At 41.4% G+C, this 27,460-nt stretch overlaps 3 protein-coding genes and 1 pseudogene across 4 annotated transcripts in view; 2 read left to right on the top strand and 2 right to left on the bottom strand.

The window, feature by feature from the left end:
- Window positions 1-5,824, bottom strand: part of LOC110044713 (protein sidekick-2-like) — a 28,550-nt gene extending 22,726 nt beyond the window's left edge. For both annotated transcript variants that reach the window (XM_020750287.2, XM_020750285.2), the window contains exons 1-2: window positions 5,481-5,824; window positions 4,604-4,885 (exon numbers count right to left, since the gene is read on the bottom strand). In XM_020750287.2, the coding sequence (XP_020605946.2) occupies window positions 4,604-4,885; window positions 5,481-5,559 (361 nt within the window). In that variant the 5' untranslated portion in view covers window positions 5,560-5,824. The remainder of the gene's footprint in view (window positions 1-4,603; window positions 4,886-5,480) is intronic.
- On the top strand, window positions 681-1,564 carry LOC149101974 (uncharacterized; annotated as a pseudogene).
- A 2,064-nt stretch (window positions 5,825-7,888) lies between the features above and the next one.
- On the top strand, window positions 7,889-9,206 carry LOC110044933 (apical junction component 1 homolog). Its single transcript, XM_020750509.2, has one exon. It carries the CDS (start codon window positions 7,904-7,906, stop codon window positions 9,086-9,088), a length of 1,185 nt encoding a protein of 394 aa, XP_020606168.2. The 5' UTR covers window positions 7,889-7,903; the 3' UTR covers window positions 9,089-9,206.
- Window positions 9,207-12,828: 3,622 nt separating this feature from the next.
- LOC110044932 (uncharacterized) lies at window positions 12,829-26,422 on the bottom strand. Its single transcript, XM_089275555.1, has 2 exons — window positions 16,527-26,422; window positions 12,829-15,746 (listed from the first exon to the last, which is right to left on the bottom strand). The coding sequence occupies exon 1, from the start codon at window positions 25,826-25,828 to the stop codon at window positions 16,553-16,555; it is 9,276 nt and encodes a 3,091-aa protein (XP_089131681.1). The 5' UTR covers window positions 25,829-26,422; the 3' UTR covers window positions 12,829-15,746; window positions 16,527-16,552.
- Window positions 26,423-27,460: the final 1,038 nt, after the last annotated feature.

Consider the following 27,460-nt stretch of genomic DNA (forward strand, 5'->3'; position numbering starts at 1 on the left):
TATCGTTCTGTGAAATAAAATTTTGGGGCAACTCAAACTACAAATTTAGATGACCGAAAATACCGGTATTTATGGTACTCGCTTGAAGTTTATGACCTTACAGTTGTCTTCATGAATACAAGAGATAACCTAAACAACAGTTGGAATTTTAGCCTGAATGCAACCCTTTCTCCCATTTAAATGATTAATAGTTATTTTTTATCTTCTGTGGGCAATTTTATCGAAAGTAATATTTTTTTTACGCTGAAAAGGAGTTCTAACTTGTTTATGAGTATGTGTGTATTTGTTTACTGAAGCGGAAACTTGTGGATATTAAATTTATTCCATCTAAGTTCTATTTTGTGTGCTGTAAGGCATTTCGTGTTCTCATTAAAACAAAATGGTATTACCAAGTAGAAGGTTTTCTTCTCAGATTTTAAAACAACATATAGTTTTTGAATTACTGTCCACATGCATGGCTTGATTTACTCAGCAGCGTTACACCGGGTGTAATAGCGCTAAGATGGCATGACAATAATTGACAAATCGCTTTTGCAAATCGAATTCATCAAAATATATTTATTATACCTTTTGACATCATAATGCTTCAAGACTACTTGATAAAGACTCTTGTGAAATAAGTCTACAAAATTTTGAAACTCTCATTACGGTGAAATGAAGAACCTGGATCTACCATTTCTATGTTGTGGTCGTGTGATCCTCGAGTGTGGTATCACATGGCAATAACAACTAAAAAATGGCCACCTGCAGTTATTCTCAAATCGTCTGTGGCATGTGCGTCACGTGCGGTCCTAGGGTTTCAAATCCCGCACATATTCAATTTGTTAAAATTGGATAATGTGGCAAAGATATTCGAGGTGTGTTCACAAACTGTGGAGGTCTGGGTATCTGTACTTGTTTCTAACAGATATCCCTCCTCGTTTGTACGGAAGATCATAAAGGCACAAACAACCCCAAGAAGAGAGCCCGACGCGGAATTTAAATCCACCGCCGTTTTACCTTATATCCAAGGAGTTTCGGAGTCTCTCCGCCGCTGCCTAGAACAATAAGGCATTCGCACCGTCTTCAAGTCCGACATGACACTTCGGTCACACTTAGTGCGACCCAAGGACACCATCAACCTGGCTAAACAAGATGGTGTTGTCTACAGGATTCCCTGTGAGTGTGGCAAAGTCTACATCAGGGAAACAGGGAGATCTATGCAGGAGAAGATCAAAAAACACGACAGGGATATACGACTCGCCCATACCCAGACCTCCGCCGTTTCTGAACACATCCACGAGACCAGCCACTATCCTATCTGGAATGAGGTCAAGTTTATTGATCAAGATCCTCACTGGTACACACATAGAGTCAAGGAAGTTATTCACATAAGACTTCACCCTAATAACATCAACGGGGATAGTGGAATTGAAATTCCTGAAGCATGGATGCCCACGATCAAAAAACACAACAACAGGATAGGAGAACAGTACAACAGCAGACCACTGAGGGAACAGCTACTCGTCGGAACAATAGAACAATAGGAGGATCGAAATGTACCAATCACAGCCGACCTTTGTGATATAAATGATACAGTGCAATCAGTCAACCTTATCGCCTGAAGACGTCACAATCTACATCTCAAGTGACTACATCGTGAGACAAACGATAATACACTTTATCATGAGAGCCTACAGGCAACAAAATTTGCGTCTGAGGGTGGAGTCTTCTCGACTGAACCAGATTTATCCCATGATCCCCTTTCTGGTTCTTTTCATGTTGTATAATCCATTGCTCTGGACAGGAATGGTTCTTTTTGTTGCTACGCCCCCTTATCCCCCATAGGTCCTGATGACGAGGGCATACTGTTGTGTTCAAAATACCCTCATCCACGTCAAACAACCTTGGAAACAAAATGTGTGATATGCGTTTACTAGAAGTTTAGTTTAAAGGTAAGGGTTTCGTAAAACCATGCAACAGCAACGTAACCCTGGGGATGTAAGCCCTTGGATACATTGAGAGAGGCATCACAGAAAATGTCACGCAGTATTATAGGACTACGCTTTCTTACACAATTTAAATGATATGTGAGAGTGTTTCGGTGACAGAAGAAAGCAGAGGAGCCATCCATGTTTTTGTTCAGTGAATGGGATTCAATATGCTGGTAGGTGCCTTTACACCTTATTTAACAAGCAAGAGGACAACAATGCGATAAGTCATCAGATTCGCGGATTTTCATAATAACAAGCGGGTTCTACAAATTATTATTTTTTCAGTCATCTCTGTAATTCCCTTATATGTTATTACCTTAAAGTTTCTCTTGAGTTATCTCTTGTAGTGAGACAAGCCGACAAGTATCCCCCCCCCCCCCCCCCGCCCCACCTTTGATTTCTAGTCCCTCTTCTCCACGTGGTTAGTAATTGGGATCATTTTCGTGGGAGAAACTTGTAAATAGCCGGACCGCAATATAACTCAAGAGACTACAGTCTCAAGAGACTATTACGCTTTTGCACGGTCAGCTACATTGAAAGAGTGCCATTAGATTTTGATTTCGCGTATATCATGAAATCACGCCTTATTGGGTCTCATGGTGATTGTCTGTTACCATAGCATTCAGTATTTTCTCAATAATCTTCCGCAATATTTTCGATCTAAAGAGAAAATTGAATTACGAATACACTGACCTGCTCTAGCCAACAGTAGCCTTGCTTCGTCCAGAGAAGAATCGCTCACATCTGTAGCCTTCAAATCACCTTGAATGTCTTTGTCACATTTTCGAATTAAAACACATTGAACATGTGCGGGATTCGTAACACTAGGACCACACATGCCCCCAACGATTTGAGAATAACTGCAGGTGGCCATTTCTTATTTGTTATTGTCATGTGATACCACACTCGAGGATCACATGACCGTGGCATAAAAATAGTAGATCCAGGTTTTTTATTTCACAGCAATGAGAGTTTCAAAATTTGCAGACTTATTTCAAAAGAGTCTTTATCAAGTAGTCTCAAAGAAAGATATTATATATACATATTTTTGATGAATTCGATTCGCGAGAAGCGATTTGTCAATTATCATCACGCCATCTCACCGCTATCACACCCGGTGTAACACTGCTGAGTAAATCAAGCCATGCATGTGGACAGTAAGTCAAAAACTATATGTTGTTTTAAAATCTGAGAAGAAAACCTTCTACTTGGCAATACCATTTTGTTTTAATGAGAACACGAAACGCCTCGCAGCACACGAAATAAAACTTAGATGGAATAAATTTAATATCCACAAGTTTCCGCTTCAGTAAACAAATACGCACATACTCATAAACAAGCTAGAACTCCTTTTCAGCGTAAAAAAAATATTACTTTCGATAAAATTGCCCACAGAAGATAAAAAATAACTATTAATCATTTAAATGGGAGAAAGGGTTGCATTCAGGCTAAAATTCCAACTGTTGTTTAGGTTATCTCTTGTATTCATGAAGACAACTGTAAGTTCAAAGGTCATAAACTTCAAGCGAGTACCGTAAATACCGGTATTTTCGGTCGTCTAAATTTGTAGTTTGAGTTGCCCCAAAATTTTATTTCACAGAACGATAGAGGGAGCCTTACTCTTTTTATAGAATACCATCTTTACAGCGGAATCCATGTACCAGGTAGGGAGTTTTGCCGTTGAAATTTGCCAAAATCAAGCTTTCTGATAATGCTGTTTAGGAGGGTAAATTTGAAAATTTTTTAAAAATTCAGGTTTGAATCTTTTCCAATTCTAATAACTGTACTTTGTAAAGGAAGGGTCATTGAATTGTGTAATATCGAAATAGATGTGATAATTGTTTTAGTTTTCTTGCACGAGTCGCAAATACGAAGCACATTTTTCAGTGGTTCGAGGGCTTCTCTAAGGGTGAAAATTAAAAAATCGCTTTATTTTATAAAATATAAATCCAAACGAACTAAAAGTTGTATTTTCCTAAATAGTTTCCAGAGGGCTTTCTTGTGAAAACGTTTGAGGGAATTCGATTTTTGCATTTTGCACACCTATCCGTAGTATTTACAGGAAGTCACTCTTAATATCCTCTTCAGACCCATGAGGACTGCTGAGGCCAGCCAGAAGACTATGCTATCCATCACAGTCTGTCACCGATGTGACAGCAGCACCCCATGAACGTACCTAACTGCACTGTTAAAATCATTCCCGCAGCATACACAGATCAAATTATATACACTGGTCAAATTATTTATGAGGTGGACTGTGGTCAGCTCTTAATGTAGCCAATTTTCAACTGTCATATCATAGCACACCTGTTAATTAGTACAAATTACACAGTGATTTTACCACACAGTGGTAAAACAAGACAGTCAATTTTCAAAAACTATCTTTTGAGAAAAATTAAAATTTACTGAGGTCAAAACTCCCTATCTAACAGACACATCCCATAACTAGACTTAGAATGCAAGTGGACAATCAGATATGGTCCCAGCTGTCCTGTGAATACCTGTACAAATGCAACCAGTTTTAACCTCCTAAAGAGGAAATCTGTTTTAACTGGGAACTTAGTCTGGTCATGAGGGTATCCAATTACAAGAGGTTAATCTTAGTAGCTGTTATAGAGTGTTATACATACAAGCGGCTTGAACTGTCGCTGTCCTGCTGTATATGATAAGCTGAGTGCCTTGAACAGCTGCACCACAGATGAATGTTCCAATGCTTTGCGCTGGAATACTACTATAATAAAGAGAGCTATTTGCAAGCTGTTTCCAAGGTTTGTTAGCAGGATTCAAAAGCCAGGCATCATTATTTTTCCAGGATATGACAACGTTTTCAGGACCACTGTATTGTGCTTGACAGTTGAGCAGAAGAGGTTGTCCAATAGCAACAACATGGTCTGAGGGCTCAATTGTGAAATCTGAAAAAGGGAAATCATGTAGGCCCAGTGCTCAGCAACTTATTTAATTTGCATACAGTATTTCCACCCAGTCGATAAGGCCCTTGTACGCCCGTCTACATGATTATCAGCTTTTGACCAAACTATTACCTATTGATTTACTATTAATGTATACTTTAATGTCCCAGTCAAACAAAGATGTCCAGAAAATGTCAGAAAGTTGAGTTTTTTCTCTCGAGTACCTTTGTTGGGGGACAGTATTTCAAAATAAACAATACAATTATGTTAGAAGTACTATGTTTTGACACCAAATTTTAAAGTAGTCTCGATTTTAACTCGAGTTTCCGCGTTTCGGAGGGTGCATGGAATGCATGGCAACACATCAATTACTCCTCTCGAATAAAGGAGAAGAAAGGCGAAATCTTCCTAAAATTTTTCAACAATTCTCTAATTAAAACGTGTCACAACTTGTCATGAAACTTTCTATTTTAGAGAGTTGCAAGACATCACACGATCACCATATAAGCTGGTAATTTGATCCCTAGTTACTAAGTTTTTATACCTTATACTTCCCAAAGTGAAGTTTACATAGAAGCTTACTTTTAAGTTTACTTACTAAAACTTGCAGAAGCTAATAGTCTTGCAGAGCATATCGTCGCGATCACCACAATGTAAAGCAAGGTATTAAAGCTCATTTTAAATAGACTCGCACAGCAAGGGACTTCATCAAACGATCTTGCATAGAATTATAATTAAGAAACGTCACCAGGATAATGGAATGTAGCTTCGATCTTTCGATGTTCTGTCACCACAATGCAAGCCTTGATTTCGACTACACATCATAAAGATCATATTCCAGGCTCGTTAAGACTACATTAGAGGGCAATATCGGTCGGTTGCCAAGGAGAAGAAAGCATGCAGCACTTCGACGATGGAGGCCAGAAGACGCTTGAATATTGATTAGCAACAATGCGCCTGCGATCATATGAACCGTAGCCCGCGGATGTCACCAGTGTCATCGTCACCAGCGCTGCGAGAAGCTTGTCGGTTGTTGGTTAGTGTTCGACTTGACTTCGGTTTTAGTTCGAGTGTGGTTTAGTAGTTGCTTAGTGCCAGGTCCAGAAGTGAAAGAAAACAACGCCGCCAGCTCCCTTAAGAAACCCACTTTGTATTAGCAAAAGTACAACCATTTGTGACTAGTGCATGCATGCGCTCAATTTCCTACCCGAAAATGGTGCATCAGTGTCGGAACAAAAGCACCAGAACAAAACCTGACGTAAGCTGTCATCTTTTGATCTGGTGCTGAGGTAAGACGAAAAATCTTAAATTAAGATTTAAGTTTTTACGGAGTTAAAGCGGAACTGAGCATTAAACCAGGGCAGCCATATACCCGCAAAGCAGCAGAACACGAACAAAAAAACAAACAAACGAAAACATGCATTCAGATGAAAAGAGGAACAATTACAGGAACAGTGATTTCGCTGGTCGAATCCCAGGCCAACTGGCTTGTGTCATTTCAGCGTGTTGAAGGCCAAGATCCAAGATAAAGGATGACAACTTTAAAAAAGTTGACGGAGAGGACAGGTTAAGAGCGAGGATTCTCGTAAGAAAGAAGTACTGGGAATTCCAAAATAGAACTAAGATGGCAGCACATATTTATTATAACGTTTATTTAGGCACTGATTTGTCTTGCAAGAGATCTAAAGATCTGTTTAATTGCGAAAACTTTGTCTCTTTTTCTCGAAGGAATCGTCAATGAAAATACAGTATGAGAACTATATCGAATTATACATTTAGACAGATGATATGTCAACAACGCATGATATTGAGCAAGGAAACTCATTTAATATTGCTACTTCAGTTTAACATGTTTCGTCTCAAGAGTTTTCAAGTTTTTCAAAACGCCTGTAATATCGGCAGTCTGATATTAGACGTCGGTAAATTTCGAACAAGATAGTCGAGAACCTTCTCCAGGATTTTACAAACAGAATGCCGAGCCGCGCCGTAGCCGAACTGGGCATTAATTATTACTTCATAGCCCCGGGATCATAGCTCTACATTTTTTTTTCAGCTACTGTATTAGTAATTAGCTTAAGTTTTGCAGTTCGCAAACCTCAGCCGCGTCAATAAGGTCGAGGTCTTGACCAGTTTTCCGCTTTTGAGTTAAACTCCATTCATTGTAGACCTTTGGCTAAGTTTAGCTCTAACAGTTATTTTAGCTCCATTTTTTTTTCTTTCCCAGTTAAATTCTGAAAACTTCTAGTTCGACATTTGGACGGAATCTGCCGAACTTGAGAAGTTAATTTATAACTTTGCCTGCGCAGCTTGTTCAATTTCTTGCAATTCGCAAAATCAGTCGAACAATATTTCGTCCACGAAACTCCGGTTTGGGAAATTGAGGGTTTACAAAAATAGCTCCTAGAAGGCGAGTTATTTCTAGAATCTATGCAATCGACTTCATCCTAAATCCAATAAAATTATCATAGAAAGAATTCAGACCTGACTTAACGGTAAGTTCGAGTTGGTTCTTTCAAATTCTTCGCTCGCAATTAGCCATTGTATTTGCGTATCTGAATGTCGCAAGCAATTTAAATAAACTGTTACTGAACATTGTAAATGTCTAAAAAAGGCAAAAAGTGGCTCGTTTTAGAGAAGTTATGGGAAAAATGCAAATCAATATAACTGTCGCAGTTTTGTTTGCCGTTGTTTGCTTTAAAAATGTCAATGATCGTTAACTTATACGTGTTATACAGTTCACGAATGCCTCCGTAGTGTTTCCATTTGACATCAAGGAAACACTGTTTAAATCGGTAGGGGAGCACAAAGGAAATAACTGAAGAACGAACTCTTTGTTAAGAAAACAACAATTCTTCCAAGTCAATGGAAATAAAAACGCTATGATGGCCTTAATTTTCAATTGACCACTCTTTTTATGGGCTTATGAGGACATTGTAGGTCTTTTGTGTCATCTGACAACAGACGTGGCGCGCCACAGTTCACGACGCTATCAATGATTGGTTGACTATACAGTAAATTGTTATGCTAACCAATGATTGGTCACGTCTCGCTGCTCCAAACAGCTGCTACACAAAGACCAATATATTCAGCAATATGTTTAGTCTTACAAGTGACACAGGAGGCGAACGTCTGTGGAGCAAAACAAAATTTACTTTTTACCCTACTCTCGCGCGAATGATGTATGTATGTATTGGAAAGGGCGGGTGCCGAACAAACCGCCGTCGCTCGCCCCAGTATGGTGACATGGTCCCTGTCTCGCCGTCAAAAATTAAGCAGAAGCGAGGCAAAAAGATGGAAGACTACAGCGCGTTAAACGGGAATTATTCTTCACCGGATGATTCGCGAACAAACTATAATTTTCAAGGGGATTTCGCCGCAAACGCTAGCGTACTTTCGCTGGATGTCAACGACAATCACAGAATTCTTCGTTCTCCATCGCCATCAAAATCTACCACGCTGCCTCGTCGAAGTCATGGGAAAACACCGCCTCAAAAACCTCCCCGCGGATTGCCGCCGAAGCCTCCTCGCTTAATGGAAAGAAAACTTTTTACTTGCGAAAATCCTACATGTCAAAAACAGGAGGAACTCTTGGGAATCGTCGCTTTGGATTTCAAATCTTGCCCCTCATGTTTTACTCACTACTGTTGTATCGAATGCCGAAAGGCTCACTGGAACGAGCATCGAGTTGTGTGCCACTATGGGCAAGTTGATAGCCACATAAAATCGATTATTAATATGTGCAATGAAAATCGCGACTTGCTGTACCATTTGACTGAAATTGCGCGTGAGGGCTTCATAGCGAAAGGACGCGGAGCTGTTATGCTTATCCTTCTCTCTCCGAAAGCCGCAGAACTTTTCATAAAAAGCGGTGTAGAGTATTTTCGTAATCCTAGAAACACGCCAACTTTTTCTTCGTATCAAGAACTTAAAGACGCCGGAGTTTATTCAAAACACCAGAAAATGCTTCTTGGTCTATTAAATAGTTACTGCCCGGCTCAAGAAATGATTCTGAACATTGCGGTGGTCGTTGGCAAAAATCTCCCCAAGATTCCAATACCTCGAAATAAAGAACCTGCGGTTATTTCGCAAGTTAAGGTTCCATTCACGAATAGAAAAGCATCCAGGACATTTAGCCCGCAGAACAGCCAAGATTTTGACATTTGCACCTACAATGCTAGAGATAACGCTAGAAGAAAATCTTTTTAAAACTGTAAACAGGATTTTATTGTCGCTGTAGCAGTTTTTATGCGTGATTGCTGTCAAACACTAAGATTGTGTTATTTTATTTTGTCATCTATGAATAAATCATGCTTTTAGTTTACAAGCCGTCTAGTAATAAAATCAAGAAAGCTAACTTCCCCGCGGGGAGAGCTTGTATTTTCAACGCGCAACGAACACTGTCAAAACCACTTGTTTTGAAATCTTTTTCTCATTATAGACAAAAAATCGTCTGAGAATATCACAACTTATAGCGCAAATTTGCGCCAAATTCAGTAGAACAAAAATGTTGGCGGCTGTCTATTTTTGCAGCACAAAAATACATGTTCACTTTTAAAAATAGCGAAAATACAAGGGGAAAGATATTTTGCGAATGACAACATCACTCGACCAGTCTATTAAATAATTAAAGAGGGTGGGAATTTGCATACTCACTGGAGGGGAAAATTATTTTCATTTCTACGCTAAATGCGTTACTGACGTAAATATTGTGACAAAAACGGAAACATAACAAATACAGGTATAAGGTTTGTCTGATGAAAACAGAGATGTTTTCTTCGACTATATATTAATTTGTTTCTTTGTATATGAGAAGGAAATGTTGTTTTCGGCTTAGAACTCAGAGATCGATCGATCGATCATGTTAGTTTTCGCGGCCTGTTTTTTCTGTTGTCTCTGAACTTACTAACGTTTCTTAATTGGGTGTGTGCTCTAAAGCGCGCATGACAACAGCCACGTTCAAATTTGAAAGATACAGGATCAAAATTTTATGAATAAACGAAAATCAAGAAAGAGTTGGCTCTGATTGAGCATATTGAGAAGGAGCGTTCAATAACTGAACAAATGAAATTGAGAAAATGAATGCATGACGTTTTACAAAGATCAGTTCAATTCAAGCTGACATGTTAGGCCCAGTTCAGACGCCGAACTTTTCATGAGCCGAACTTAATTCGAATTTGGACTGACCCAAATTATCAAAACTGCACCTGTTGATTCAGACGTCGAACTTGATTCGTCAGCGATTTTCAGGCAAAGTGAAAACTGCTTGGAAAAAACGTTATAATAATTTATGCATTAGCTTCGGCTGACATCTGAATCAAAGCCGTTCCAAAGCCGAAATTCCCTGTTGAGCTAGGCGGGAAGAACGGCTGGGCCGTTCCAAATTCAAATAGCCGTTCCTAACTGATTCAGACACCGAACTTTTCATGTACTTAATTCGATGTATTTGGTTCGGCTTATGAAAAGTTCGGCGTCTGAACTGGGCCTTACTCACTGAAACAATTTTTTTGCGGGAAAACTTGTCGAAAAGAAAAGCAATTTTAACACGTTAGTATGTCATGAATTCTCTTAAACTCACGAAACTGCTTTTATTTTGTTCGACGTGTCAAGGAAAAATAGCAGCTGCTTCCTGTCAGTTTGGTCTTTCGCACCAAATTGAAACTGTAGAAGATGAATATGTCCTGAAGGTAAACGAAATTAATTGTGACATTGTCTTTCCTGTGTTTTGCATCGTGCATCTACTGGACAAAAACATAGCTGAAATTATGCGGTGCAAATGTTTTCATTATGACAGCTAGGGGCCAGGGGACTTGTGTATGTAGGGTTTCATAGTATAGTGAACTTTTCTAAATTTGGGACACTTCAACCAAAAAGTTAGGACATATTGGGTATTCTGTAATAATAGAGGAGTTTAGTTGACCATGAAAATTGAAGGATATACATTTTACCCGTAAATTATCAGCTTTACCGCCTGTGTTCGGCGAACAAATTAAAAGGAAAACACATAACCGATAAAGAACAAACATAATCTGACGCACTTTGGAATATTAATGGCATAATTCAAAAAGCCATAATTGTGTGCATTTCGTGTAATAAAACAAACAGGAATTGAAAACATTTCCCGAACTCAAGCGGTTTAACTGAAGTACTTAACCTGAAACCTACGATGTTATTAACAAACGAAGTACAAATTACAGCTATAGAGCGTCGTTTTTCGATTGATGAAACAAAATTCGTCAGTCTCAGTAGGTAATTTAGAAAAATGACAGTTTGGGACAGTTTGTAACCGTCCTTTTGGGGTGTCAAAATAAACTCAAAAACTCAAAGTATTTGGTAAATAAGACCCACTGGGTTTTTGAAGTCGAATGAATAAATTTTGAATTTAATAGCTCTTTCTATGAAGGCCTTTTTAATTCTTAATTTCAGTTGTTAATTTTTCTATTTTGACTGAAATACAGTTTTGTGAAGTAAATGATTAGAAATGCAGTGAGTGGCTCATGTAATGATATATTAAGTACGGTGTCCCGTGAATACTAGGACCGAAGTCCATAGGAAGAAATTCGCAAATTAAGCTAACAAGCAGGCGATATAGTATGTCTCATGAGCCGGAGTAAGAGATCATTTTGTGATAATACGAGTACTTATTAACTGACCAGGAGGTCCGGACGGAAATCTTTATTGGTTAGCGGTCATGACGTATAGACCTCCGGAAAACAGTAAGAGTCGAAAGTGAGGAGACAGAGTTGAATAGCATTAGCTGGCTACAGTAGCACGCAATAAAAACACATGACCCTTTTATAATACGGTCGGACATAATTGTGAAATGATGTCTTCACGATACATAAACAAAACACGCGGAATTGTACGCACATTAAACCAATATTGACCAACATTTTGTCGCCGCGCCCACTCGGAATGTGGATTTGTTATCCAGCAATGACGTGACGGGGCTCTAAAAGGACCTTATTTGGGCAGAAAAATAGTCACTGTCGACCCGAATTACATACATGTAGCAGGAACTGAAGCCAGTCAGAAACTCGAAGAATAAAAATGCATGCAAATTGAGCCAAGCGTAGGAATTGAGAACGCCAGGAAGCATACCATAGTCACGTTCAGTTTTTGTAAATTCATTCCTGTTTGATAACGTGGAAAGAATTTAAGACAGCGTCCATTCTAGGCAGAAGAATTTGAAAACGCAACTTTATTTCACAGTTAGGCCTACCGTCCACACTAATCCGTCACGACAACGGAGCTTTTCGAGAACGCTCTTCAAACCGGAGGCTGTTTGAAAACGTTTTCGTGTGGACGGTAAACATTTTGAAAACGGGACTTTTCGAAAACGATGCGTCACGATCATCATGTGATTTTCCTTGACCGAGTTTTTCTCAAACACAAATCCAAAATGACCGGTTGCGTTTTCAAATTCCTCCGGCATAGTGTGTCCGAAAAACATTTGATGCGTTTTCAGAGTGAAACCTTCGTTTTCAAATTCCGCCGGCGCATTGTGGACGAGGCCAAAACGTCTTAGTTTCCATCGCTCAACTACTTGAAGAGAAGACCAAACGCAAGACCAAACACAATGATGTTGATATCGCCAGTTGAAAACCGCTAATGAAATGCGGAAAACAAGCAAACCTCTCTTATATATAAACCACTCGTTTTTCCTTATTTTTGACATTTCGTAAAATAAAAACTCTCCGCACTAGAAATCGTTAGTGTAAATAGCCTATCAATATGAATTCAAACCTTTGGAGATGTCATGTAAGATTCACCAATAGTACCATATCGTAGAACGGTTATTCAATTTTTCTCTAATTCGAGTTTCAGTGACGTAACATGACAGTGCAGTTATGACATGCAGTTGTCCTAAGGTCAAGGGGAAGTTGAAAGGTTTTGTCAACTTTGAACAATCCTTAAGTTAAAAAAAAGTGGAAAAGAAAAACAAAGAATTCTATAACAATGTAATATTTATTTCATTTAGGTGTTTACAATGACTGATGTTAATCATCAGTTACCCAAACAGATTACATAGCAATCGGACCTATTTACAAAATCTATCGTACGAGGGCAGAGCTGACCATAAAAAAAGATGATAGCTACCTTAAAATTCCCGGGCTCTTTACAATTCTTGCATACTGAAAATTATACATGGAAAATAAATTATGTGTTACGAGTGGAATTAGCGTTAAAGAACGATATGCTTGTAAGTTAGTGTTCTGCTAATTTATCACGAAACATTTGTTTACCGTAATTAAAAGCCCTAACTCTTGAGTAAGCCCTTTTCAAAGCCACAGCGAAGTTGTTTAATGCTAAGGGCTTACACACGGGATACCAGGGTAATCGGCAATTCAACAGGTCTTTCCAAAGTTGTTTGTGTAAGCTTGCTATTGAAAAATATATATTTAAGAAACTATTTGTTCAGGCACTGTCTTATTAAAGATCAGGGACTTTGCATGATCTACAACTTCCATGGGGATTTGTAAGACCACACAATCGATTTGTAATTATAATTCATACATAGTTTATTTCGGTTGGAACTTGGTGTTCAGTGGAACCTATTGGTTATAGCTCAAGATCGGCCAAGGAACTTTTGGTATACAACGGTGCCTCCTTAAAATTTCCCAGATTCATCATAACCCGAAATTTATAACATTCAAACGCCCTCTAAAACCATGTGTTAAAATGTCGCCTATATTTTAATCTCGATAATCCTCTAAAAAATCAAAAAAATCAAAATACAGTACATACAATAATTGAAAACCGGTACGCCTTATAAACCCCTGGCCAACAACGATTTGATTATTACAATTAAGACTTGAACTCATAATGGTTATTCAGCTCGTCAGACAAATAAATCGTACAATGTAAGCCAGGCCACTATCGCGCTTTTAATGAAAAGTTTATTCATTGTTAAACTACACTGACGCGCCGTGTCTGGCTTTAGTGGCTTGAACACCACCAAAAATCTAACAAAAACATTTGCAAATAGATCTCTGTTAATTAAGCGAGTTTCAGACAGGATACTTTGAAAGAAGATTAATTCGTAATCCTTACCTAGGATTAGTAGTTCCTAGTCCATCTCCAGACAGATGGAATCCGAAACGCCAGTTCCTGACCAAGCAAGTGCCTTACAAGCACTGAAATTCATTGTCCTTCGATCCAGCTTTGCGACTTCCGGTGCTACCGGAATACCGGAAGTCACAAAGGGGAGAGGGACTGGAGGTTGGTATAGAATTCACAAGGAGGACAATCCGATGAATAACTCGGCGCTGCATGATAGTTTAATCATATTATAATGACCAAATATATTTATCGAAATATATTTTTGTTGCGTATGCGAAAAAGCTCGCGGCTGGAATTCAACTAGTGGATGCTATGTATAACATTTGAATGTTCGCCTCGAGGATTTTATGCTACTTATGGTTTTGAGATATCTACACAGCTTTGTTGACATAATATATGTGACTCACTAAGTCCTATTTTGGAAATCAAAATTTACTTTAATGAATTTATCTTATTTGCAAAAAAACCGTGGTAAGGTCAACCCTTACGTTTCGACTGCGTGGAGATCTATCAGTAGAATAAAACAGCTATAGGAAAGATGATTTGATTAAATGAATAGTAGATTTTGGATAATTATCTGTAGCGTCTACGACACGAACGTGACTTTGCGCGAGACACACGTGGCGAGCGCATGACCGCGCGCGCGTGTCTTGCCCTTTGCACTATGATTACGAAAATCTTCTAAATTAATGTGCCTGACCTGCAGGCTACTCTGCCCTTCAACGGAGAATTTCCGTCACAAAACGACTACCCTAGAATATATACTTAAGCCTGATTATCTGACTTCGTTTGAACTCTGGCGCAGTTAGATAAAAGAATTTAGCTTTCGTCAAGAAAGTGTTTCGTGAACAGTGTTACAGTGTAATCAATAGCACGGAATTTATTGAATTTTAATCTCCGCCAGGATTAACGGTATAGGAGAGCATTTATTAACAAATCATTCAAATCGGTTTGATCGATTATTAAGGTTGTCTTGGTCGTTATTTGATAATATTATAAAAGCTTATAATCACAATTTCAGATTGATACATTAATACTGTAGTTTCCAGGAATTTGATTGTATTAAAGCAATGAAAAACTGCTTTAAGGTGTGATAAAGAAGTTAAACTGTAGAAATAATACACGAGACTTGCGATGAAATTGTTAAGAAACGCCTAACGTTATTGACCCAGGCGTATAGAACTTTACCATAACGTAAATATGTTTACGACGCAAAATAATTGAGAAAAATCTAACCGTGGCGGTTATTAAACTAAAGCAAGCACCACTGGACAAAAATTGATACACTGGGATGATAAAATGGCACTATAAAAGCTAGCAGAGTGTTTTAATGAAACAAAATCGTACACTGAACTTCCCTAAGAAATAAAATCGAAGACTCCCTTAAAGTAGTAGCGTTTCCATGTCTTACAAGAAAACAACACTGAAATCCTTAAATCATGTAAAAACACTCAAAATAATGACCCTTAAAGGTCGGTAAGCCCCAAAATGATAAAATTGAAGACAATTTAAAGCAATATTGTAAAGCACTCTCAATAAGTGTGTAAAAAAACTAAAAAGTAAATCGTGTAAATTATGAGTTAATTGACCTTGACAATCAGGTGCTGCGCGGGCAATCTTGTCAGCAGTGACATGCTTGTCACGGTAGCTTCAAGTAAGCGACCTTTCTGGTATACCTGAACTGTTGTGACACAATGAATGCTACGTATTAAACGACCTGCATGATGTTCCTTTGAGCGAGCACTTTCTGAAGAAGGGCTTTAAAAATGCATTCTTTACTCACTGTCACACGAGGTAGTCAATTCTACAAAATAAAAGAAAAAGAAATTTAGAATAAAGACCATCTTATACATAGTTCACTTTAACAAGATCACCCACTAAAACATTACAATTCAATTACGAGCCCATCTCTAAGGTAATTAGAAAATAGACACATCACACGAGTACACGAGAAAAGTTGTGAAACACAAGCTACCGAATTTGTTGGCCAATTCCTAGCTCTCTCGATGAGACACAAAAAGGTAGCTGAATTTAATGTTCCCGGGTCTCGGCCTTATATTGCTAAATGTAAACAACTCCATTCCCTTCAGGTGCGTCACAGAGGAAAGTAGGCTTAAGACACCTGGAATATTAGACAATGTCCCGTTATCACCTTGGGCACGCGCACTAAACTGGATCCTTCATCAACGCAATGGTCCTTAAAGTATGGGACCTTAATTATATAGCTAGTTCCGTGAGCGGACAAGATGAATCGAATCCTGCGCCGTGATATACTACCCGAGCAGGCAAGATGGCGCTACCTTGTCCCGGCGCAAGACGATAGTGTTCGCTTTCTATATAAATCACCAAGCTTTGTTCGGTGAAGATGGCTGGAGTTTGGCTCGGTTTTTTTTTCCCGTTTTTAAGTTTATGGACCGAGACAGAATCGAGGTTCATAAACACGCAACAACAACAACAACAACAACAAAAAAAACAGAACGAGGCCAATAACCAGCCACCTTGACCTCACCCTTGGTCAATAAACCATAAGTATTACTCAGAAAAGCATTTGGTGGAAAATTCCAAAAAAAGAAAACTGAATTACCTTGTGATTCAATTTTAAAGCTCTCCTCATTTCTTTCCGTCGTCACCAGCCTCAGGCATGATTTTACACATCACAATCTTCTTGCCCTGGTTGCCATAGACAGTAAGGGGCTCTTTGAATCGGATGTTCTGGTCGACGTAAAGGCAAAGTTTCTCATACACATCGGGATAGTCGTTTTTCAGTCGGATTCCATACTGTTTCAAATTCTTGGAAATGTTTCTGCAGTAATGTCTTCGCGCTTCGTTCTCGTTTACGAATTCATGTCGAGCGCACTTCGGCAAGTAAAACAGCTTCGTTTCAGTTTTTGGGTCGCTCGGAGAAGACGAGACATCCTCTTTGAGCTTGCTACTAAAGGGAATCTTGATCACTTGAAGAACGGTAGTCACTTTCCTCCGCGGAACAGGATTCGCTGGAAGGTTCTCCATCTTACCAGCAATGATGGCGAGATTGAGGACGAATTCCCCCTCGGGGTCGTAGTCCCTGATATTCTGAATTAAAGCCACCCTGTGCTTGCTCACCACACCTTCCGCCTGTAAATCCTGCAAGGATGAGTACGTTGGAGGACTGGGGAAAAACGAGCAACCGGTGGTCATGAATTTGCGCGCCGACTGCGCAGACGCGAACGTTACCAGCACACAGCCACGCCCTTTCCTTTTGAATCCTTCTTTGGCCGCCTTAGAGAGCTGGAATGTCAGAGCTTCTTTCTTGTGGCAGAGATAAATGAAGGAGCGAATATAGCTGTTGATACGACCGAAGAAGCAAACCTTCTTGTGTTCCGACCAGTGAATCCGCCTGCAGTTCCTTGTGCAGTAATATGTGAAACAAGCGGGGCAAGATGTATAAGTGGTTTTCTCGCCCGGAAACAAAACCTCCTCTTGCTCGCATCGAGGATTGGAACACTTCACAGTAGTCGTTGAGCCTCGCCGCATTCCCCAGTAAGGGACCTCCCCAGCAAACGAGAATTCCGACATTGGGCTCTGAGGGCGCGTTGACAACGACGACACCGAGATATCATCAGGAAAGTCTCTCTCCCCCGCTAATGACATGAAACTGGCGTCGATGTTGGATCCGGGTTGAAAACGATTTGAGGGATACAGGAAAAGATCTGAAGTCATAAGATCGTCCTCATCTTGCTGTTCATTAGAATCCATCCAGGCGTTTTGACTGAGCCACTTGCGTGTATGAGCGCTCAATCCCCGTAAAAACGGAGAGTCGTTTATCGGGTGCTGTCTTTTTGTCAAGTCCGGCATTGATTTTCGACTATCCGCGGCGTCCTTAAAACGCTGTTGGTCTATATGGAGTCCTGGCATTATCTGAACGTCCTGGACACTAGTTCCTAGTCCCTTCTTTTGTAAGCTAGGCCCCGGTCCTTTAGTTTGTGCACTAGGTTCCTCATCGGACTTAGGAGCGGATTTTTCCTCCGACCTCGCACGAGGGCGGCGGACTTTTGTCGTTCGCGAAAGAGAAATAAAGGCCGAAGTAAACTTGGTTAGCGTCTCCTTTGCCGCAGGAGGAGATCGTTCGGGTGTTTTATACGAGGACGATTCCTCCCGTGAAACTTGGCTCGCTCTGATTTCCGGCGTGCTTGAACCAGATGAAGTAGCGGCCTTTTCATTCTCTAGCTCGACAACAGGTGTGGCAGTTTTAGAAGATCCACTTGACTCGGTGCGATTTCGGGCTCCGATGTTAGCGGCTTCGAGAGCTGCCCTTGTTTGCCGATGGCGAGGTTTCAGCGGCAGGCTGCTCACAGATGACGTTTCGGAGTCAGCATCGCTGCTGTGTTTCCGCACAGAGTTGCCGTGACTATTAGGGAAACCGTAAGGTGGGTAATCCTCAAAGAAAACTTCATCCAGCTCGTCATCGTCATAACCATCGTTGACTAGAAAAGCTGAAATCACGTTCGATTCCTCGTTACTGGCTGCCTCCGTGACAATCACAGGTTCGATGACAATAGGTTCTTCTGATTTGACGTGATGTATAACCAGATTTTCATCGTCGTCTTGCTCGTTACTGTTGATACGGACGGCTTTTTGAGGAACAGGTTCCATCCGCGCCCACACATGAACTTTCTCTGTGACTTCATGGGTTTCAGGGCTTTGTGGTCGCGGCTTCTCCTCTGTGACTGCAGCAGTTTGTTGAGCTAGTAAAGCGTCTAAATCTGTAACCATAATTCGGCTCTCTCCCAGAATTTCTCCGTCAAATGCATCCTCGATGCTGCTTAAGCTGCTTACGCTACGCTCGTTAACACCTCCCAGAGTAGAAACAGGATCAGAACGAACGCTGCCAAGGGTGTTAAACGCACTCGGAGTTCCGGCGTCATTATCCTTTATCTCTAAGCTTCCGTATCCAGACTCCCGACCCTGTCTGTAACGGACTTCTCTTATGGGCGATATCTGCGATACACGAGCTTCAATTTCACGTTCATCTCTCAGCTTTGGCAGTGTTTCCACTGTTGGCGATAAACGAGGTCGAGAAAATCTGTCCTCAGTTTGTGGCGGGACTTCCTCTGCAGGAGTTACACGTGCAACCCGGACTTTGATGGTGTTTCCCTTGGTTGCAGAATCTGAAATTTCTGTAACAGTCTCTCGCTCTAGCCACGGGATAGCTTCAACAACGGGCGACACAATCGGCGCACTAATTATTCTCTCCTGTGCCCTGTTTTCCTCGCTGCCATCGACGTCCTCGCGTTCTACCCGAGGTTTGGACTCCCTTGAAGATATCTGTGTCACACGAGCTTTAAATTCTCGCCTTGAAGTCTCTTTGTCTCTAATTTCTGTTACGTTCTCGTCACTTTGTGCTTCTCCCTCTTCCAATACTGGCATCACTCTGGCTTTAATTATTCTGGTCGGTGCGTCTTTTTCTGTCACAGATTCAAGATCTTGCAGTGCTGTCACTTTGAGAATGGGTGATCTTCGAGGTGAAACAACTTGTTCCTCAGATATTGATTCTTCCATTTCAGGCAGTGACTTGCGGCGCGTTTTAACCTCCAATACAGGCAAAACCGTCGGACCCTTACGCCCTTCAACTTTTTTTTCTTCCTCGGCAAAACTCGCCAGTGCGTTTCCCAAATCGCTACGTCTTCGGGGCGGCGTCACCGCCATTTTGATCGAATCAAGATCACTCAGGGACTTCCATCTCGCCTTTCCATGAACCTTCTTCTTCACGTTCAAAATAAGAATCCTTTGCTTGTCGCCTACGACCTCTTGAACAGTGATTTTAGCGGTATGAATAGAATCTGGCTCGATTAACTCTTTCACATCGTCCTCGGGAACACTTTGGCCAGCCTGGACGTTGTGCGTAGCAGGCTCCTCTTCTTGGATAATATCCTGCATTTCTCCCGGCGCTCTTTCAACAAACCTGAGATCTTCATGGCTCTTGCTGAGTCGTATGTTGCGAGATGCGAGGTAGGTCTTTCGAGGTTTCTTCTCCCAAGGTGTCGGCGACATCCTCGTCGGAGAGCGGACTCTTCTGCCTTCTCTATCCTCTTGCGAATCTTTTCCCTGAATGCTTATTGTAACAGGAGGTGACTCGGGTGACTGAACTTCAGTTTCTTCAGTTAAAGCAGGTTCTTCGCTGGAGCTCGGAGACAACATGCCATTTTCACTTGCAGTTTTTGAATCTTCTTTGCGCCTCTTTCCCGATATAAACAATTTCAATCCAACATTTGATCTCTTGGGTTTTGCTTGAATGTCGTCTTTTGTAACAGTCTTAGATACTTTATCCGTACGGTCACTTTTTGTTTGATCGTTTTGTGCGGGTACTTTCACAAAATCTTTCACGATCTCACGTTCTGAGGAGACGGCTTCAACGGACGACGCTCTGGCCTTGATCTCTGGTGTTATTTTTGGTTCGAGTTTAGCTTCCAGTAAAATGTCATCCTTTTGCGCAGGTGTTTGCGCAACATCGTTCGTGATGCCACGTTTTGGGGCGACGGCCTCCACAGATGACGCCGTCGTCTTGATAGCAGCTGGCGTCGATGTCGTGTCGGGTTTAGCGTCAATTTGCGTTTGATCGCTCTCTGCAGGGAGTCTCTCGACATATGCTGTGACGTCACGTTTTATGACGTCTTCTTTGACCGATGACACTGTCGTTTTGATAGTCGCCGACGTCGGTTTCGAGTCGGGTTTAGCGTCAATTTGTGTTTGATCGCTCTGTTCAGGGAGTCTCTCAACATACGCCGTGACGTCACGTTTTATGACGTCTTCTTGCACAGATGACGCTGTCGTCTTGATAGTCGCTGGCGTCGATTTCGAGTCGGGATTAGCGTCAATTTGCGTTTGATCGCTCTGTGCAGGGAGTCTCTCCACATATTCCTTAACGTTAGCTTTTATGATGTCTTCTTTCACAGGTAACGTTCTCGCCTGTATGGTGTCTGGCGTCGATTTCAGCTCGGGTTTAACGTCGTCATTAGTCGCATCACTCTCGGGAGGAAGGTTCTCGACGTACTCCTTGAGGACAAGTTTAGGGGTGTCTGCTTTCAAAGATGACTCATTTGCCTGGACAGTCTCAGGCGTAGATTTCGACTCGGGTTTAACGTCGGCATTCGTGAGATCACTCTCGGCAGGAAGATTCTCGACGCACTCCGTGAAGACGACTTTAGGGGTATCTTCTTTCAAAGACACCTCCTTCGGCTGTATAGTCTCAGGGGTGGATTTCGACTCGATTGTCATTCGATCGCTCTGTACAGGAATGTTTTCGAGCTGCTGCGTCACGTCACGTTTTGAGACGTCTTGTTCAACAGATGAAGATCTCGCCTCGATAGTCGTTGGTGTCGATTTGGACTGTGGTTTTGCGACGATTGTCGTTTGATCGCTCTCTACAGGAATTGTTTCCAAATTCTGCGTCACGTCAGGTGTTGGTACGTCTTCTTCCACAAATGACTTTCTCATCTGGATGGTCTCTGGCGTCGATTGCGAGTCAGGCTTGGCGTCACGATTTGTTTGACCGAGTTTCTTGACGTATTGCGTGACGCCAAGTTTGGAGATGTGTTCTTTCACAGGTGTCGTTTTCACCTGGTTGGCTTCCGGCGTGGATTTCGATTCAGGTTTAGCGTCGATTTCCGTTTGATCGCTCAGTACAGGAAGTTTCTCGATATCTTGCGTGACGTCACGTTTTGGAACGCTCGCTTCTAAAGACGAAACACTCGCCTTGACGTTCTCAGGCTTCATTTCCGACCCAGGTTTGTCGTCCACTTTCGTTTGAACGCTCTCTACGGGAAGTTTCTGAACATTTTGCCTGACGTCTCGTTTAGGAACGTTCGCTTCTATAGACGAAACACTCGCCTTGACGTTCTCAGGCTTTATTTCCGATCCAGGTTTGTCGTCCACTTTCGTTTGAACGCTCTGTACAGGAAGTTTCTGAGCATCTTGCATGACGTCTCGTTTTGGAACGTTCGCTTCTACAGGCGAAACACTCGCCTTGACGTTCTCAGGCTTCATTTCCGACCCAGGCTTGTCGTCCACTTTCGTTTGAACGTTCTGCACAGGAAGTTTCTGAGCATCTTGCCTGACGTCTCGTTTTAGAACGCTCGCTTCTACAGACAAAACATTCGCCTTCACGTTCTCAGACTTCATTTCCGACCCAGGTTTGTTGTCCACTTTCGTTTGACCGTTCTGTACAGGTAGCTTCTCCTCATCTTGCGTGACGTCACGTTTGGGGACCTTGGATTCCACAGACGACCTGCGCGCTTTGACAGTTTCAGCTTCGATTTTTGATTCGAACCTAGCGACCATTTTAGATAGATGCTTCTGTTTGGTTCGTTTAGGGGACATTTGAGTTATGTCACGTACTGGGGCTTCTTTTTGCGTGGGTGAAGTGCAGCTCTCGACGTTTTCGGCTCTAGATGTGTTGTTCATTTCTCTGTTATCATTCTTTGCCAGTGGTTTGCAAGAATCTTCTATTCCGACACTTTTCGGGGCGTCACCTTCTAAGGATAATGGGAGCACCTTGACAACATCGGTCACAATTTTTGATTCGGGCTTTGCGTCGGTTTTCGGGTTATCGCTTTGTGCGAGTGCTTGCGTGAGAAGTTGCGTGACGTCACGCTCTGGGGTGTTCTTAACGCTTACTTCGATAACCTCGTCCACGACTTTTTGTTCAGGTTTGGGAGGCGTGTAAGATTCCTTTCTGGGAATCATTTCCGTTTCCTTAGCAATAACCTCAGAAATGTCACACTGTTCTTCCTCAAAGTTCATTGGCTGCGTGAAGTTAGCATCCGAGTCAATCTCAGCTTTGATGACATCGTACGAAGGATGCATCTTTGGTTCACGGCATTTCGGAACGATTTCTGCCTCTTCAACTTCTTTCCTCGCACTAGTTTCGTTACGTGCATTTTCCGTATCGATTTTATCTTTTTTGTGATCGCCAAATTCTTCAATCAACTGTTTTGGACTCTGAAGCTCCTGCTCGTCTTTAGTAATCATGACTTCCTTTCTGACAAAAATCTTGATTTTCTTTACAATTTTTACAGATCTTGTACTGTCTCCAACGACACCAATATCGCCGTTCACGCCATTGTAAGCGAACATTTTGTCCGACAGTTCAGGCGGTTCGTTTGACCTTTTTTGTTCGTCGCTGGCCACATCTATCACGCCTCCGATTTCAGGTTTTTCAGTCACGCCATTGCAAGAAATAATTTTGTCTAAGAAAACAGGTTCTTTTAATTTCTTCTCCTTCTCATTGGCTAAATTCTTTGCCTCGTTGATTCCACCATTTTTGGTAAGGCCATTGTAGGTTATAATTTCGTCTAAGTGACTAGGTTCCTCTGGCAACTTCGGTTGATATTTCTTCTCAGAGTGTTCGTCAATTTCGGGGCCAGATTTCTCTGCTTCAGAACTGCTATGATCATCCAGGTCAAACTCAGAGTCACTGGCGTCCATGGTAGCAATAGGGGCCTGTAACCTGGGGTCTTTACGAACACTAAACTCATTACCATTGCTGTAATTATACCCCGCTTGATCCCACAGATTGCTTTCGAACTCCTTTCCCTTATCATCTTCTGCTGAGCTAATTTCTTCGTCTTCCGGGATTGTGTATAGACGTGGCTTTCGCTCACGCCTGTGGTCTTCGATAAATTCAGACCAGTCCTCGCCGTAATAATCAAAACTAACATCATCAGGGTGATCTCTCTGATGGTCGTTAAGTTTCGACAGGACTAGTTCGCCATAAACACCATCCTTTTGAAATGAAACGTCATCCATTAACGTTTCCACCTCGTAACTCTTTATCGAAGGCTCGAACTCTTGCAGCTCTTCACTTGGTTGTTTATCTAAACAATCGCTCAACTTTGAAGTGACAATAATTGACTTTTGAATATTTATGTCTGATCCATCGTCAACGTGCGTTGTCTCGGGTGCTGTAATAGAATAATTTGTTTCTTCATCTGATGATATTACAGTACGCGTAGATGAAATATCAACATCTCTCTGCTCGACTTTGTCCACGGATAGATCGGTTTCCACTACGTCTTTGCTAGAATCGTCATTCACTTCGGCTTGGCCTTCTTCCGAGAGAATCTTGTCTAGATCTGTCACAGAAACGTGCCTTTTGAAATAAATGCTAAACTCTCCTTCGTCTTGCAGTTCGTCGCTGTCGATCAAATCAACATCGTCAATATCAATGTCAGTTTCAAACGTGTCGGTTTCAAACGGGTTGGCGTATCGTGTTGAACCATTCATATCCATAGAATCATCATTAGGGATTTTAATGTCACTTTTCAAACCATCGTCATAAGAATCGATAATTATTTTAGGAACTGCCACTTGATCGAGTTGTTGTTTCGGGCTCGAAATTCCCTTCTGTGGCTTGGTTGTTTCGTCGCTTCCCGACATGGAGAAAAACGTCCAGGCGTGTCTCGTGTGGTCATTTGTACCCGCTATTTCATCGACGAAACCCTTCAATTGAAAGTCAGCGAGATCGCTTTTGTTTATGTCCATTTTAATACCTTTTAATCCACTGGTGTCCTCCTCCGCTGAAGCATCGCTAAGCTCCGTGTCGCGTTCATTTTCAATGTTACCACGGGCATTTTCTTCGTTCTTTGAATTTTCGAAGTGGATATCACGTGTGAAATAACGATCCAGACCGTTCGGAGGACAGGAAATTTTCTGCTCATTTGATGCATGTAATTTGGGCTCCTCATTTGCATCTTGTTTGAGAGCTGGCGCAAGATCACAGCTCGATATTGTAAACAATGAGGTGCTCTCGATCGCACTGTTGTTCACGTCAGAAACACTGTCCAGTATTGTTTCCTTCTCGTCTTTCGGTGCAGAAAAATCCAAACTACCGGAAGTGACTTCTGCAACAGTTCGGCACTTCGTTGGTATCGCGCTTTCTTGCGTGGAGATGTGACTTGCTGGCTCAGGTGATAGAATATTTTTAGAGTTTTCCGCATCTAACACTTGACAACGATTGTCAATTTCGGTAGATAACAAAGAAGAGCCGTTTTGTTCTATATTTACAGGTTCGGAGATTGATTTGACGATCGCGGGGTGGTTAACATTCTCAAAAGCGAAAAGCGATTGCGACTCAGCGGGCTCACCAATAACAACACGATCTTCTTTCGGCTGCAGTTCCTTTGTCATGGTCTCGCGGCTTTCAATAAACGGGGCAAATTTTGTTCCACTCCCAGAAAGATCGAGCTTATGTTCTATATTCACTGAACTTTCTAACACCCCATCATTGTTATTAACTAGCTGCTTGTAGGCTGTAGGTAAATATGAAAGGTCGGCGCTAAACTTATCATCGACATCCGTGTCTTGAGATTTCTCGCTGCTTTCACTGTCACTATCCTCTTCAATTTCTTCCTCTTCAACAATACTAGGTAAGAATCCAGGGAAGATAAGATCCATGTTTTCCATAGAGGGTCTTCGAGCGGCTGCCAGACCACTTGAACCATCAGACGATTCGAAACTTTCGTCATCCCACCCGTACTTTGAATAGTGAATGTGAATTTCATCGTCAATGTATTCGTAAACGCTAGACTCCTCTCTCTCCCCACTCGGCGCCGAAGCAGCATTATCCAACGTGTCTTCTTTCGAAATATCACTCTTAAACCGAAGATCGTCGGTCAACTGTTCTAGAATTTTCCTCGCGACCTCCTCCTCTCGATCGATTTCCTTATCAGAAATTTGCCGACCGGCGGACCTTCGGATCGTAGCAATCTGTGTGATGTAAAACCACACGGTCACAACGAGCAGAAAAACAAACGCAAACGACCAGAATAAGATGGATATTTCTCCTTCTTCGGTTTCATCCTGACTCGGAATGTAGTCTTCCGCAGCCGAAGAAATCACCGCCATCCACATGTCGCCGGGAGTCGCTCGATAGATTTAAAACGGCAGAATGCGCGCTATGGTACTTAATTCTTCTGCTTTCTACGGCGACGGCACGAAACCTTTCCCGTCGGGCCAAGAATATAAACAATTTGTAGTGACCAAGCTCAGGAGTTACATCTCTACGGGCAACGCTGGAAATCTAATCGTCTTGCTGTTGTCCCGTATCGCGGACAATCGCTTCTGTTCTGAGAAAGCGAAGCGTGCAACTTCTAGTAGCTCGTCAGATTTGCATATCAATTGGTGGCACTAAAGGCTAATTTGAATCCTAAAATTTGTGCATTATGTCTTCACTTTGGCGGCCACCAGCTACGAGTTTGTGCAACGATCGGATTCCAGCCAGGTCATAAAAAATGTATAACTCCACCTTCACTTTTTCTCGAAATGACGCGTCGCTTGAACGAAGAGGCTACAAAGCGTTCCTTCGGTCGTGTTTATCTTGGAGTAAAATAATCTTTTGATAGGTTCGGAACCACGTGAACAAAACAATGGCAGAGCTTGCGTGAGTGAGCAATTCCAAAAAAAAATATTTATAACAACAATGATAGCTACAACAGGCAGACGGTGTCGTGGATTTAAGTAACCTACAGGGCACAGACAGGCGTGAAAATAAATACGATCAGACTTAATACTGGTATACATTTCCAGAGGAATTTTATTTGCTAATATTTCTAACGACAGATGGGCACACGCGATGTGTAGAAATGTGTCTCCAGCCTGTACACCTTGGGTTCGAAACGAGAGAGACGTTTGTGAAGCTATATAATTAATTGCTTTATGACAATTAGCAATTCAAGGCCAGAGTTAAGTCAGAAATTTAATTTATTTCATCCATCGAGTTTCGTAAGTATGTCTGAAGTTGTCAAATGTTGACAAACACTCAAGAGCGATTGTTACGACGTTTTCTACACCAAACCCCACCGGAAATTCAAAACGCACCAAAGGAAATGAACTCTGACTGAAGGGATCTTTAATTCTAAATCGTTTAGATTTCCTTTGGATGACTGACCTGGGGAAAAAAAATTGCGAAGTTGGGGCAAAACAATATGTTTAATTACGTAAAATTACGACGAACGTTATGGAAAGATATACAGAGCCAAATTGTTTGCCAGAAAAAAAAAAAAAAAACACTGTCACTGGTTTTATTTTGTTTATTCTCTTTATTTGTTATGGGCTCTTTACAGTTTTCAAATGATTTCTATATGGAAAGTGGACTGATTCACTGTAATATAAGCTGCCTATTGCTACGCTAAGCGGCCTATGATCTAGTAAGACCAATTTTTCCCGCTTCTATTTCGATAATGCTAATGAATAAGAGTGCCACTGAACCACTCAGTTAAACAGTATAACCCGTTTTTTGATCCACAAACTGCCCGCTGTCAGCTCTCCAGATCAAGTTTGATATTTTTTTTCCCTTCGATATAGTTATCAAATATGTAGATCACTCTCTCTTTCACAACAGTATGTATTTGTCTTCTTTTTCCGCGGATGTAGTTTTAGAAAAGCTCGTCCCTTCTCGGATCCGTTGCTATTTTAAAGGTGTTTTAATTAAATGCTATAAGACCTTTAATTTGTACTGAAGATGGTCTCTAAAATCGGAAATGA

Source organism: Orbicella faveolata, unplaced genomic scaffold (genome assembly GCF_042242905.1).
Source record: "Orbicella faveolata isolate gen_17 unplaced genomic scaffold, um_ofav_v1 contig_36, whole genome shotgun sequence".
NCBI classification, from domain to species: domain Eukaryota; kingdom Metazoa; phylum Cnidaria; class Anthozoa; order Scleractinia; family Merulinidae; genus Orbicella; species Orbicella faveolata.

What these genes read in the sequence shown, in the direction of transcription:
- LOC110044933 (XM_020750509.2), top strand. Translation starts at nt 7,904, where the DNA reads ATGCTAACCAATGATTGGTCACGTCTCGCTGCTCCAAACAGCTGCTAC.
- LOC110044932 (XM_089275555.1), bottom strand. Translation starts at nt 25,828, where the DNA reads ATGTGGATGGCGGTGATTTCTTCGGCTGCGGAAGACTACATTCCGAGT.